The 15753-nt window shown below is 32.9% G+C and overlaps 4 protein-coding genes across 4 annotated transcripts in view; all 4 read right to left on the bottom strand.

Annotated features, from left to right (window-relative positions):
* Positions 1-1202: 1202 nt before the first annotated feature.
* Positions 1203-3906, bottom strand: LOC106751814 (cytochrome b5-like). Its single transcript, XM_014633001.1, has 5 exons — positions 3737-3906; positions 2729-2857; positions 2232-2311; positions 1986-2062; positions 1203-1221 (listed from the first exon to the last, which is right to left on the bottom strand). Exons 1-4 carry the CDS (start codon positions 3857-3859, stop codon positions 2023-2025), a joined length of 372 nt encoding a protein of 123 aa, XP_014488487.1. The 5' UTR covers positions 3860-3906; the 3' UTR covers positions 1203-1221; positions 1986-2022.
* Positions 3907-5707: 1801 nt separating this feature from the next.
* Positions 5708-8318, bottom strand: LOC106751752 (odorant receptor 67c-like). The gene is made up of 5 exons (XM_014632806.1): positions 6791-8318; positions 6421-6520; positions 6161-6268; positions 5857-6012; positions 5708-5758 (listed from the first exon to the last, which is right to left on the bottom strand). The coding sequence occupies exons 1-5, from the start codon at positions 7576-7578 to the stop codon at positions 5708-5710; spliced, it is 1203 nt and encodes a 400-aa protein (XP_014488292.1). The 5' UTR covers positions 7579-8318.
* A 226-nt stretch (positions 8319-8544) lies between these two features.
* Positions 8545-11564, bottom strand: LOC106751756 (beta-parvin). The gene is made up of 5 exons (XM_014632811.1): positions 11337-11564; positions 10744-11007; positions 10257-10651; positions 9899-10142; positions 8545-9813 (listed from the first exon to the last, which is right to left on the bottom strand). The coding sequence occupies exons 1-5, from the start codon at positions 11452-11454 to the stop codon at positions 9737-9739; spliced, it is 1098 nt and encodes a 365-aa protein (XP_014488297.1). The 5' UTR covers positions 11455-11564; the 3' UTR covers positions 8545-9736.
* A 1538-nt stretch (positions 11565-13102) lies between these two features.
* Positions 13103-15753, bottom strand: part of LOC106751751 (pyruvate dehydrogenase E1 component subunit alpha, mitochondrial-like) — a 3745-nt gene continuing 1094 nt past the window's right edge. The window contains exons 2-6 of the mRNA XM_014632805.1: positions 14815-14988; positions 14472-14690; positions 14157-14405; positions 13401-13646; positions 13103-13252 (exon numbers count right to left, since the gene is read on the bottom strand). Coding sequence (XP_014488291.1) covers positions 13103-13252; positions 13401-13646; positions 14157-14405; positions 14472-14690; positions 14815-14988 — 1038 coding nt within the window. The remainder of the gene's footprint in view (positions 13253-13400; positions 13647-14156; positions 14406-14471; positions 14691-14814; positions 14989-15753) is intronic.

The raw sequence follows: 15753 nt of genomic DNA, 5'->3' as shown, positions 1-15753 counted from the left end.
AATCAATTTCTGTTACTATTCCACATTTGCTACTTTATTATAATTATATACTTAGTTCTTCAACTACACATTTCTGAAAAGTCGCTCGTATTGCATACAGGCTTAAGGTCATACTGACCTTATATGTAATTTTTTAAATTCCATATTTAAAAAACTGTAAAAGGAAAGAGATTAACAAAATTCTAGAATAAAGTGTAACTTTTCCACTTTAATATTTGATCATATATTCATAAGAAATTATATTCTAATTAGTAAAATATTCGATTTCAAACAGTGGTCTCGCGAATGGTAGTGTTTTACTAAAGAAATAGTAATTTCTATACTTTTTATTATTGTGATCTGCTGCAATAGAGTAACAAAGTTGAAAAATAATTCTAATATTTAACAAAATATGACCCCAGTACGTGTTTGAAAAACATATTTTTTTTATATCATTAAAAAAAAGATATTTCCACATGTCAAAAATACGTATTTTTATAGGGTAAAATATTTTTGTTGTAAAAATATCAAAAATAATTTGTTTTATTTGCAAAATGCAGGCAACAACAGGCATTATTAAAATAAAATATTTAATTATTTAGGATCACGCTTGGCAGGATGCATTTGCGTAGATTACTCGTCACTGTGACTCTATATAACTCTAATATAACATTTCATCTATACTTGAATACCAACCTAATATATTACAGTGTTGTATCTAGCTATAGACATCAGTATATTGAATTTTGAATTTCGAACTTTGAACCTATCGCTAGGTACAATACCTGTCATATACTTGTAGATTGTCATTCTGAACAAAAAAGTCCTCCACCATTTTGCAGATAAGCATCTACGTTTACCGAAAAGCATACACATTTTTGAATGATTAATTAAAGAATTCTCTATAGATTACTATTTTCAATTATTAATAATTCGAGATTTTGAATGATTTGCAAAATGGTAAGGGATTTTTTGTTTACTTCAACTCGTATTACGGTCTTGCGAAGTTCGTCTCTGTGGATCTAAGACACCCTATATAACACAAAGTGGACTTTCCCTTCGCGTTCTACGAATTCTAAATATTTTTCATGACAAGCGATAACCGATATCGCTCCGTGGAGAATGTGTTATCTGCTTTGTGCATATCGCTTTGTTCGGATCGGTCTCCTATTGCCATCTTCCACAATTTGATTTCATTGATGCCTGTAATTTTCCTTTTTTTCTCGCGCGTCAACGATATCTCTGTTGAACACAGTTTGCCATAAATCAAAAGAATTTCATTCAATATTACCGTTCATTCAAAATCTATGTTGTTAGAAATCTATGTTGTAAGCTGATTGATTAACTTTTTGATTACGATGCATTTTAGAATTAAATAATTTCCAAGGACGGAATATTTTGGGTTGTCGCAAGCCAATCGATAAAAAATAAAAGAAATAACTTCTTGAAAAATTAAAAGTAATGCATTTAGACAAATAAAATCTTATTAATCGCCACTGCTAAGATACATAAAAAACATGAATGCCCATTGCAATAGTTAATAGCTGTTGTCAGAAATAAAAGCCGAAAAAATTCGTCAGACTCATATACGCATTTGTAGTCTATATCGGTAATATTTATCAATTGAATATATGCGTCCGTTCAGAAGGTTAAAGAAAAAATTAGTATTGCTAGCTGATATTCAAAAAGCTGATAGCAAAACGTGACTCTAGAGATGGAAATTTCACCGAGATGAGTTGTTCGTTTCTTTCGTCACTGTCTTAAAATGCGATAAGCAGATGGCAGATGATTCATTTTTATTCGCGTACGTAACTGACTTTCCTCGTTTGCGCTCAGGATTCCCCGTACGCATCGCGCACTTACGTCAATGATAAGCAGACAATGACCTTCAATTTCGACAACACTTATCGATATTACGTACGTTACCATGTACGGCACGTAACATAAATATAACGAATATATGGAGATAAAGTGACGTAATAAATAAAATTATATTTATAACATGCCTAAAAACGATGATTGCAACGATCATCGACGGAGTTTTCAAGATGTGCATTTGCCGCAGAGAACCGCCAAGAAGCCTCTAAAACAAAAAAGTATAGGTCTAATAACAGCTGCGAGATTAATCTAGTTAGATAATTAAAAATGTTTTTGCTTAAACGATGTTAACTTGAAATGTTACCAAGAGAAGAGATTATTGATTGTAATATTAAAAAATGCAGAATATATGTTCTAAGAATGCAAAAATTCACCTTCGTTTCTGCTTATACGTTTCTCCCGCTATCGCTCCGCTAGAGACTTGCTTTTTTTTTCTATTAGCTCGTTTATCTTCCTGCAATATACGTGTCATTTATTCAGTAACATTTTATTAACAGTTTCCATGCGAAAAACTTTCATTTATAAGATGCATAGAAATTCATTTTGTAAAGTCAATTACATGGAAAGAAAGTTTCATAATAAAAATTGCTAAAATTTTATAACCAAGAAATATATCAAAATTCTATCTCAATTTATTATTCTTTTATTTTATATGTAATGTTTATGTTTTAGAAACTAAGTCTACTAATAAAAAATATATGAAAATGATCTTTAGCAAGATAAAATTCTACTAATAATCTATTCCTACACTATTAGAGAACAGTAAAGTAAGGAAGAATATATTTAGAAAAAATTTGTATAATATTCTCTCCAGTATAGTTTCCGAAAATGTTATTTATTGCTTTTATGCTTAATTAACTCATATACTTACATCCTCTAGCTCACCAATTAAAAACTCTTTCATTATTTTCCTTGCGTCTGAGGAATGACCAAACTCGTCGAATTCGTTCGTTGCATCTCTTCCTGCGTATTCTTCCAGCAAATCTGCACCACCGGGATGCTGTAATTAATTTTAATTATGTTATGATTTTTCTATTAAATTTATTATATCATACAATTAAAAAGAAAGCAAAAAAATGTTTACAGAGATACTAGCCAAAATCATTCAGTTAAACGCGAGGAATCGTCCTTTTCCTGTCTGTGCCAATAAATACAATTTATATATAAAGATAATTATTTAATTTAATCAATATAATTTTGTATAATATAAACTTCATTGTAAAATTTTATAGCCGAGGAATATACACTGAGAAAAATCTCTTAATTTATAACTATAATCGCATAAGTGAAAAAACTATAGTCAGGAGAACTATTTTTCTATGTTATTATAATATTAATAATAATATTGTTACTTGAAATGTTATTATAATATTAGTAATAATATTGTTATATATATATTACTATTACTACTTCTTCGGTTAAAACAGAAAAATTACCAAATTACAATTATTTATTTGAAATCATATAATACTTATAATTACAATTATTCAAGACTGAAAATGATTATAATTTGAATGAGATTTCTCTCAGTGTATCGACATTCTGTTCTAATTTACTATCATTTCGTTTTATAAGTTCTATTTATAGTTTAGAGATTGAAAGCTTTTGTTGTTAAATTTAATCCTTAGCAAGATAAACTCTACTGATAATCGGTTTTTGCATTACTTGGAAACACGATAGAATAACAACGTTGATGATGAAAGAAAGCTATAATATTCTTTCTGTATGCTCGGTAAATTCACGAAATAAATGCCAATGTGTCACACACATGCACACCATCAAAATCACATCACAATTCACTGTAAATGGATACGCTAAAATATTACCGCCACGTGTGTCGTTTATTCGTCAATTTCAAAATACATCAAAAGAAATGTACCCGGTGAAGATAATTCGTCACATCGTAAACGTAATCGTTGATCACAATCCAGATTTTGGTCCCATTTTTGCCGTTGTATTTAGCGACGTCCGCGAGCGAGTAACGTACTGATGGATCGTTCATGTTTCGAGAGAGTTACACGACAGACTGGCAGAAGTCCGCTTACGTTGACGGTATAAGCAACACGCCAATCTCGTGAAGATCAAGGATGTTTCCGGAATGTACAAATGATAAGCACTTATATATTGCTACGTAAATTTGCGAATGTAAATGTCTAAAAATAATTACGTTTATATCGCTTATTCAATTTATAATCTATTTTTTTGTAAAGAGGAATTCAATTTTTCAGTTATTTTCTAAATAAAACTGTTTTTTTTGTAGATCTATAAATACTTCTCGTCGACTGTAAAAATAATTAATTTCGAAACATTAAGTAAAACAATTTCAAAATGTGAACGAGATATTTTAATTATTTTATTTCTGTCATATTTTTTTGTATAAAATATTACTCTCATAGCATTGTTTTATTATTTATATTTTATATCTTTATAGGTAGATTCAATCGTAAAAAGTTGATTCTATTTAAGAGAGCAAAGATAATTATCGCCAATTGTCTACTACTAAAATTTTAGATAAGTGTGACATTATTTATAACTAACCATTTCATTTACAATTTTGATGAATTATTGAATATCGTGACGCGAATTGAAAAGTGCGAATTGAATTGAACAAAGATAAACGCAGAGAGATCTTTATCTTCTTCATGTCATTCATAGTCACGTAGCGCATTATCAGATTATCATTGTAGATATAGATATGGATACAATGGAGCATGGATACATTCTTTATCCCGATGAATTTTCTCACTTTAATGCGCGCATCATTAAAGGAAATGGAGGGTCAGATTTCCCGAAAACTACTTGTTTTTGGCAATATTTTGTCACAAATAAATATACGAAAATGAAATTTTGGGAGATATTTATATAACATATAAAAAATAGAAAATACTTCTTTCATTAATAAACATTCGTATAAATATATGATATATAGAGCTGAAGTATACTACGTTTTTGGTGGTCCGATCAGGGCAAATGTCAATATATATATATATATATGTAGGGTGCTTCAGGGAGGATAAGAATTTCAATAGAAAAATCTGCCATGAAGAAACATACGAGTGTATAAATACTTAATTATCAAGAGCGATGCTGCGAAACGACGATTCGTTCAATACGATGCTACGTTTGTTGTATAGTTTATTTGTTGAGCGGAAAACGTGTGATTAAAATTATCGATGTGTATGCTCTACGATCATCCTGCAAATACCGAATTAATTAACGTGAATGCTGCACCCATTCCCGGGAAAATACAGCAATTTTTTTTATAGCATCCCATTGTTCTTTGTAGCGCTACAAAACGCATTCGAAATGAGTCGCAGTACCTAACGATGCTCAACGTGAGGAAGTAATTGAAAATTAATCCACTGGATCCAGTATTTATTTCGTTGGGATAGACATTCACTGTGCTAATGCTATGTCACAATGTGTTTCAAATTTAACAAATTAACAAACACAATAAACATGGTAAGTCTCCTGATAGATTAATTGAGAGGTTTATTTTTTGGAGAAATTATGTATCATGTTATAAATGTAATGTTAAATTTGTGTGTGTTATCTTTAGTTCTTTATTTTATCAAATCGATTATTATGGATTATTTTTGCAAACTTTTCTATTCGTGCTACTTGATTATATAATTGTGAGCAAGTGTGAATTATAATTTCATTTTGCGCATTATTATACAGATTAGACTCATTTGAGCTTTCCATTTTGAAATCTCATCTCCTAACTCCCTTTGCCTTCTGTAATCATTTGCCATTAAATACATACACGATACATGATTATTAATTATATGTTAAAATTAACCGATGTGGTCTTGTTTCTTATAATTACTATTTTTGAAACATGTTGCATTCAATTTGCTCTTAGAAACAAAAGAGCGATCGAGTATGATTGGTTCATGATCTAAAATATTACAATAAATCGTTGAATAATTTGGCAAGAAAGATTTAAGACGCTAATAATTTCGCAACGTGAAATAATAATGTTATATCGAGTTTTACCGTCATAAAAGAGGGCAGAGACAAATTAAACTTTTCAATCGCCGAAATTTGACACTTCAAATTATTGGCCATTATCAGTAATAAAAATGTACGTTTTATTGATGAACCATACTGATGCCAGTTTTCGTCGAATGCTTTATCCGTTATTTTCGTACTCTAAAAATTCGATATAAAATGTGATAATTTGAAATATTTTTTACATCATTTTTTTGTATCAATATTACAATATTTTGTATCAAAATTTTTGTTTCTGAAAAAAATTTTAGTACGTAATATGTGCAATATGTAATATGAAACATTTTACCGCGTCCGACAGCGTTTGTACGAAGGAACACAGCAGGAAGAATTGTATTACCGAGCCGAGTGAGAACAAAATAATGGAAATTCCTTCAGCAAAAGTCAGCAATGGTATCTACAAATGCATAAGGACGTGTCAGTAGTCAGAAGAGGAAAGACTTTTTTAATTTTCTTTTCTCTCGAACATAGACCTTTCGATTCAGCCAATTTTAATTAATTGTAAAATGTGTCTCTATGGATCAATTAATGTTATTAGTCAGTACTCACTGTACTCATTAGGATACCTATAAAGCAGAAGCGAAAGACGCTGTTTACGTACAATAAACTGAAGTTCACAGATAGCAGTTGCCTCAACATAAACGATATTCTGTAACATAGCGCGAAAAACATATTCATGGGACGTGCGAAAATATCGTAAGAGATATGCATGATGCATTTGATTGTTGAATAAGACTTTGAAATCGCTGCATGTTAATTCTTTGGAAACTAGAAGTTTAATTGGATTTAATCGAGTCAGCCAATAATTTTGGCGGTTCGATTACTCTTACAAAGAAACCTCTTCCATTGTTTGATATGAGTTTATTTGTTTAATTACAAGTTACGTTTAATGTCGATTCCGCGATCGTGCCGCGCTTACTGTAAAACCGTGTTATGGTGGCGACATAATGCTTTCAGCTCCCTTTCCGTCTGCCAATTCGTCCCGTTCCGACAAACCGTCTTGTCGCGACACTCATCGACGCGATCATCTCTCTGTGAATTTCGAAACAACAGCGTCAGTTTCTCCGCCGTGTATCGGTACTGCGCGGTCAACATCAGCACTAGATGCATCATGTATACGTCCACACCGTATTTCTTCAGGAACAGTAGTACGCTGCCGATTGTCATGACGACGGTGGATGCAAGCAGCACACTACGCGAGAACGGCTCGGTAGTGAATGCTGTCGGCAAGTTGTAATCCGTGTAGAAGAAAGTGTCCTTGCCGAAGGCCTTCGTAACTGGCTGTATAGTCCATATGATAACGGTTGACGCGCTTACTATACCGTACACTGTAAACGGTTTTATTATCAGACTCAAAGTCGACCTCACTATGTCCTTCATCGTCTCGTCCGAGTCGCGCAGAATGTCGTTCAGCTTGCCGATTATTCGTTCCAATAGCTTTCTGCGCCTGTAAAGTCGTGTGAGCATAAAGGACGCCTCCAAGGTGACTACGACGCACACAGTGCCGTCCTTCAGAGCTTTTTCCCGCGGCGTTAAAACGAGCCCGAAGATCAGAGCGATGGTATGGATCAGTTCGATTAGCCAAACAACGGTATTGTATACGCGCCAGTGCAGCGGAAATGCATAATCACCGCTTAATATCGGCAGCAGGTTGCCTGACAGCAGGTTCACTCGATTATTTAAAGAATTCACGTTCCCGAAATCCATGTTGATAGAGCGCAAGTTGTATAGGAATTAACTTAAGATGAACGAAACCTGTGAGCGTGGTCAAAACTTCGATTATATCGGCGATTGAGTTTATTTCAATTTTTTACAGACTTCGTCTTCACGGATGTTGCTTTTTGCATTTACAAGCGCTTTCTAAGGAAACGAATGACTTCTGTGTAATTATTTCGGACCCTCTTGTCAATCGGCTGGTAATTCGCCCGTTTTCCTTGCAATTCTGTTTCTCTACTCGCGACTCACATGAACATATCGCGTTTTTATGCGTTTGTTCTGTGATCATTGAGCTCAAATATTGATAGATGATAAAGCATGTATCAAAATGGACGACAATTTCGAGATGTAAAATACTGGAAATAAATGTATGTGCGATACTGCACGACAATCCATCGAAGGCGGCGAATGTATACATGTGCTATCTATTTCGTTTACTAAGGGGACATACGTGATCATTAATTTTATTGTAATTTGCATCTATGCTAGCGAAACGGCAATTATCTTATAGCGTTCATCATTGCAGAGCCGCGAAATGCGGAGCCGCATTTGATGTTCTGCATTGTACGTCGTCGATTGGCAGGAAGTACGATCGTGTTGACACAATTTCAAAAGAGTAAAGAGCAATAATACTGATATTACAATCAAACAATCATAAATTGTCTTAATAATTTTTTATCTTTATACACTTTTTTTATTTTCTTCTCCATGTTCAAGCTACTATATTTCATTCTTTTATATTTTAATATACAATAAAAGACATTTTACACTTTAAAATCGGTTCTTGTTGAGATTTTTATATTAAATTTTTTACATACCTATGTATTAATTTAACATATTGTATTTAAGTTAATTCAACATTTTGTTTTGTGTCAATATTCAACATCTCTAAGTGTTAAAATAACATATTTTATACTTCAATATCGATTACTTTGTATTAATGTTTTTTAATTTTATGTAATTCTGGAGATAATATTTGTGTTACTTTTATGTTACTTTCCAACATATTTACCTTGGCCGTTTGGGACATGTAAAATGTGTTCAATTCAACACACTTTTTTTTACCATGTAGATTGTAATGTAATTTTCTTCTCTCTTGTTTCACACACAATAGCAAATTTTGCAAATGTATATATAATTGATTATTTTGCGATAATTCTTATTGTGTAAGCAGGATGGTTCAATGTACAATAGAATATATAATATGTATATTAATATAAATATCAAAATTTATAGAAAACTTCAATATATGTTATAATTGTAAATAAATATTAATATAATATATACAAAGTATCTACGTAAGATGTGCCAATTATCACATACAACATATAGTTTAGGTCAATGTAAACAAAAAATTCTCTATCATTTTACAAACACGCAAAATTTTGAGTTGTTAAAAATGGATAATTATGTAGAGGCTTCATTAATCAATAATTAATTAATAATTCAAAAATTTGCGTGTTATTCACAGAACTTTGTTATTGGTAAAGAATTTTCTTGTTCAGAATGGCCTAAACACGTATATGACAGTTGTGCCTAGCAACAGGTTCAAGGTTCGAGGTTTAATATATTAGGGTGTTACAAAAACTCTATAAGTTTTTTAATCACATTTGAATGCTATACACTACCAAAGACTAGTAAAAAAAATCTACTGCAAAAAAACACGTATAAGAAACTGACAAAACTTTTGTAACAACCTAATACTTACTGTCTGTCACTAAGTATAACAGCTGTCACGTACTTATAAATCATATATATGGCCTATATATGGCCATTTTCAATCATTAATAAACTCGAAATTCTGCTTGTTGTTTGTAAAATAGGGATTTTTTTATCAACATTAATCTAAACTACAAGTATACAACGGATGGCACGCCTTGAGTTAAACACCTTATATATGTTGTATTATACATTATATATGATGTAAAAAGGCACATTACATTAAGCTAACCATGTATGTAGTTGTCTGTTCTATTTAACTTTTCACTTCTCACTGTTCAATTAAGCACTTTTATATAAACAACCTTTAATGGAAGTAAACAATAATAAATTTATATATCGTATATAAGTGTTAGTGTAATTAATTTATTCATTATATCAAAATATGAAAACGCATTTACGTAAAAGCAGCGTGTCGACATTAATACCATCAATTTATCCCTTTGTATTTCGTGAAAAGATTATATAACACGCGAAGCGTAGACTTAAGATCCAAATTTACAATATCTGCAAAAAATTGCATTTATAGATAAAAACAATCTTTTTTAGGGTGGTGACGTTCACAGTTACCACTCTGAGAAAAATTACAAACCTTCAGGACGAGCTTTGGGTTTTGGTAGCCCGATGTCTCGCATAATATCAAACGCGAACGAAACATTGTGAACCTTTTGGTCAATGGTCTGTGGTGTCAAGTGAAAACTACCCAGTGGCACAAAAAAGCCTTCCAAAAGACCAAGTAGCAACGTCAGAAAGACACCATCATGGAACTGAGTGTCTAGATCAGTTACTTCCAAATGGACTTTGCTCAAATGTTTATTAACAAATGTCACCAACGACTAAAAGAATAGAAAGAGGCAACCATTTGTTTAGATGATGAATACGAGTCATCATCGATGAAAGAAAGATAATGAAAAATCGCAATTATCGATAAAATCATTTAATGAACTCACTTTCTTAACGACAGCCAATTTATCAGGTGCGTGATCGAAAAGAGTATCAAATGCATCACGTTCACAACGCATACCTAAATCATCATAAGTTGTCGTCAGCTCTTCTCTCACTGTCCTGTGTATCAGTTGACCTTCCTTTTTACGAACCACAACCACTTGAACAGCAACCCTTTCTGGTAATCTAACAGGAGCACGGAAAAGTCGGGCTAAGCTGACTAGAAGGTGCAAAATTGCAACAATGTTTTTTGTATGTACAGATTCGACATTCCACTTGTAAGGTGGATAACGACCCAGTACGCGATTAGCGGCAGTCAGGACTAAAGCAAGTTTTTGTTTCTGTCCTTCCTCTGATTGGGTTACTTCAGGTACATCCAGCTTTTCTCCAGTTAGCTTCTCTGAGATAAAAATTTTACAAGTGTATAAAATTCAACCTATTGGGAAAACCTACTTTATGTAGAGATGTTTCAAATTGCACATATTTATATACCTAAAAGTTTTTGCAACACTTGTCCATCATAAAGATCTTCCACAATGTCTTTCACAATAATTCGCTGATCAGCCAACTCATCATTGATCCATTCGATTAATACAGATATCAATTCTTGAAGCTTGGGATCTTCCAAAGATTTTGGCTCTATCATGGAACGTTCCTCGTTTTCATCAAGAGCATATTCCTCTGGTGGCATATCAGGATTAGCTGCATACCCAGGTGAATCAATTGCATATTTTCCTTCTTCTTGTACATCTTGTACTAAAAATATGATATCTGGAGTTTTTATACAGTGTTATTTATTTTTAGTTATGTAAAATATAATTGAATGACATTCATTGTAGAGACAATAAATATGAATTAAATCTCACAAATAGAATAATCAATTAGACAAAAATATGTATATTAAAAATATTACCAAATAAAACAACAAAAATATTACCAATCACACACATGCGCACACACTCCCATATTCATCATCTAAAAATAACACAATGTCTCACACCATATAAGGATATAACCTTCATTACATTATTTAAACAAGTTTGTGCAAGTTTCACGTTATTGAAATATACGAGATAAAACTATACCTTCTTTTATGCGTTTCTTTCGTCCCAACGTCCCAATTTTATCCCAAAAACTCTCTTCCTTGTCCTCTTTTTTTGTAGAAATCGGAGTACGAGGTGACTTGGGCCGAGGAGACGCCATTATTAATTGAAATTTTTCGTTCGTTCCTTGTAATTGGCCAGGGACTGCAGCTCATTAGGACCAGTCTATTATAGGTATTTTAAGCTTTAAGCCGTAAGAAATTGATTAATTATAGTAAATTATTTTCTTCACATTTGACTGCGATAAGTCAATTTTTTAAGGCTTAAAATACCTATTGAATGCGTTCCACAAGTGTCGGTCCACAATAGGTATTTTAAATCTTCAGACTTAAGAAACTGACCAATCACAGTTAATAATTTTCTTCATATTTGATTGTGATTGGTCAATTTCTTAAGGCTCAAGGCTTAAAATACCTATTGTGGATCGACAATAACGATCGCAAAGACACAAAAGGTGCATTCGAGGAGACAAATTTAGCACTAGCGTGTCATTCTATCCTTGCTGGACATGTAAAGAGTAATAAAGAATTACGCGGTAAAGCTAAATAGCGTCTCTTCGAACGCACCCTAAATCATCCTTTGCGCCGTTCCACTTAACACTTGCGGCATTCACTGCGTACTGTAGTAACCAGTTTTATAACTAGCTTTCTAACGCTCCTACCATATTTGTAATACTATTATATAGCCAGTTGTCCTATAAGAGGGAGCGGTCATAAAAGCGAAGCAGTTAACACACACACACATGTGTCAAAATATATTTTTTTTTTCTATTGGCCAAGACGTTAATCCGATGCATGTGCATTACGTTTCCAATATATTCAGAAAGAGAAGAAAATATATTCCCGCACTTTAGTTGTGTGGCTGGATTTCCCTCTCATCCTGGCTATAATAAATAGTAACAGTATAGTATATAATATATAGTAATAGTATGGTATATAGTATAGTGTATATAATATATATTAATATTATATATGTGTTCACATGGTATCGTCTACATTATTATCCTTTTACCAATTTTCAAGTCATTAACATACAATAAAATTTGCTTAAAGAAAATTGCTACAATAAAAGTTGCTTAGCTTAAAATACTACGAGGCGTTATTTATGAAAATATTAATAGTAAGCTCAAATCCAATTCTTGAGATATTTTACAGAGTACATTGATATTTCTACAAAATGAGTTATTGTATTCAATAATCTGTTATCTATTAATTAAAAAGCTGAAATTTCACTTATGAAGCAATTAATGAATCCATATAGCGTATAATTTAGATAAAATTTTGTTGTGACCAACTGAGTCAAAAGTCTTCGAGAGATCAGTGTTAACAGAATCTATATGTGAGCAATCCCTGACAGCTAATAACGTTGCTGCAACATTACAATCGCAGTTTTTGCAGTCTTGCAATCTCGCGGGGAAACATTGCTACAATGTTATTGCAATCTTGCTGTGCTCTATTGGTGAGAAGTGATATTAATTTCATTTAGAAATCAAATAATTTTCTTCTGATTTTAATAAATTTGTCACTAAAAAAATTAAGATGCGTCCAAAGGATATCAGCGAAACTCAAAGACTAGCAAAGCATAACGGTTATCAATCAGATTAAACTCAATATTTTGCTTCCGAATCTCGTAGTGTATTTTCATGTGTACATTATATCGTCATAAACATGTGAAATGAATTGATTCCTGAACGCTGGGATAATTTCGATACCTGCTTGGTGGGAAAATTAAGATGCATTCTTATACTCTTAGAATGTTTCCCAAGGAGCTTTTCCGCGCACCTTCTCCATAGGTTTCACGTAAACATCCGTCGAAATTTCTGACATTTCCGGCCATGCATCAGCCTTCGCTTGCTCCAGTTCTTGGTCAACCTGTTTGTAAACCGCCTCTCGTATGTCCTATTTATGTAACAGAAATTAATTAGAGCTTCATTATAAAATTTTATCGTTTTATATTATAAACCGAAATATGGAAATAGACACAAAGAAAAATAATTCAGAAGAATATAATAAATACTCGTAATATAAGAATTACCTAAGTGTTTACCTGGGTCTCTTTCTCTGTCATGAGTTTCTTCTGTATAACCAGTTGGCTGAACGTTGTGATTGGATCTTGCTCGGTTTGCATATACTTGACTTCTTCTCTGGTACGGTATCCTACACCCGGATCGCTCATGCTGTGTCCGAAGAAACGATAAGTTGCAACCTCGATCACAATTGGTCCCTTACGTAGCGCGTATTCGCGGCTGAAGCGTATGGCATTTCGTACATCCACGACCTTCATTCCGTCTGTCTGTACACGAAAGATACGCATTTGATCGTGTAATTATCGAGTGGGGGTGTAAATCATTTTTATAACAAAGATAGCAAATATTTTTTCTTTGAATATTTCTGCAGAGTCGATAAACTGCTTTTTAATTGATACAATACAAATCATTATATATAAATATATGGAAAAAATATATAAATATATGGAAAAAATTATATTTCCAATTATTTTATTACGTAATCGTTATTACGTTATTACGGTTATAACGGAATATATTACAAGTTCTCAATATGATATCGATAGACCGTATGATATATGTATCATGCAAAATGATAGGTATGCTAGAAATACTTATCATTTTCTCAGTAGTTTTGGCAAAGACAAGTCAATTCGCGTTTAACTTATTCATTATCAGAAAATTAAGCACATTCTTTTCTGCGTGAATAACAAGTAACAATAATGAGTTACTTTTCAAAGGTAACTTCCCCAATTCTGATACATATATTTGTTTTGTTTTGAAAGGCGATATTTTACTTTTATTCCCGGTATGAGGTCTCCACGTGTATAAAGCTGCGTGTTGGCAGAATGCCGATGCACGGCTGTACCCATGCCGTATTTGTTGTTCTCGCATATGTAAACCACGGGTAGATTCCACAACTTCGCCATGTTCCAGGCCTCGTAGATCTGACCCTGCGATGCCGCGCCATCTCCGTACAATGTGAAGGCCACAGCACCTTTGCTGTTGTATTTGTGCGCCAAAGCCATGCCAGTGCCGATCGGTACCTAATGTCGCGAGAATTTGTTCGATGTCCTAACGCATCCGGTCACGTAAGTGGTTGAGCGATCTACCTGTCCACCAACGATGCCATCGCCGCCGTAAAAGCGTGGTGCATACATATGCATGGAGCCACCCTTGCCTTTCGAAGCGCCGGTTTTGCGACCCATAAGTTCTGCGAAAATCGCGCGAGCGGGCGTATCGAACACCGCGGTAAAACCGTGACACCTGTACGCCGTGATAAGGGTATCCTCTTTATCCATAGCCATCTTTATGCCAACAGCCACGGCTTCCTACAAAGGCGCAACGCGAAATATAGTACACACTCGAATTTCATCCGGACGCAACATTGAATGTTTTGACGTTGGCGTGTATCGTTTCGCGATTTTTTGAATTCTCCATCTTATTTGTCCATACCTGACCAGCGTATAAGTGCAGGAAGCCGTTGATGAGCCGCAAACGGTATATGTCCGCGGCTCTGTTCTCCATTCGACGTATGTAGTTCATCATCTTCAGGGCATATATGGCTTCCTCCTTCTTCACAACTGACCGTTCAGATGGTCCTTGTTCCAGACGATACAAGTCGAATTTCTGTGAGAGAGGAAAGAGATATATAAGAAAAAGAAATGCTATTGAGTCAACAGGATTTCCGGTAGAGTACGTAATTGGAATAAATCGTGATTCAATAGCAATATCATTTAAGCTAATAGTTGAATAATTTAAACAGTTGAATTATTGAAACAGAATATTATATTAATATTTCGTATATTAATTTTTAGATAAATAGAGATAGAGAGATATGTTTATTCTCATGGTTACACCAGTAAGATTTGCAATAAACATTAATTGGAAATAGGTTCAGGGCGTGAAAAACTATTTCTGGATTAAGAACATATTACAAAAATCAATTTTGCAAAAATTTATTATAATAAGACTATTAAATATTAATTGTAAAGAAAACTGATTACACCAATCGTTTTTATGGAAAAAGATACAAAAAAAAAAATAAAAGATACAAAAGAAACAAGTATAACTTTTTCATATATCGTTTTTTATTTACGCAAAAAAATATATTTTAAGATTTATTGAAACTTGTTCGTATCCATGACTATACCGGCAAAGTTAGCAAAAAACAATAAATGGAAATAGTATCAGAGAAAAAAACGTTTGACTTAAAAAATATATTACAAAAGTTTTGCAAAATTTCAATCAGTGGTGAAATTTATTATTTTTTGCATAAATAAAGATATGAGAAAAAGTATACGTTCTTCTTTTATAACTTTTTCTGCAGAATCGAATAGTATAACCTGTTATATCTTATAATCAATATTTAATAATTTGTTAATAACAATTTGT

This window comes from Dinoponera quadriceps, unplaced genomic scaffold (assembly GCF_001313825.1).
Source record: "Dinoponera quadriceps isolate SergipeBrazil2010 unplaced genomic scaffold, ASM131382v1 scaffold179, whole genome shotgun sequence".
In the NCBI taxonomy this organism is placed as follows: domain Eukaryota; kingdom Metazoa; phylum Arthropoda; class Insecta; order Hymenoptera; family Formicidae; genus Dinoponera; species Dinoponera quadriceps.
This window is presented reverse-complemented; position numbering and strand designations above follow the sequence as displayed.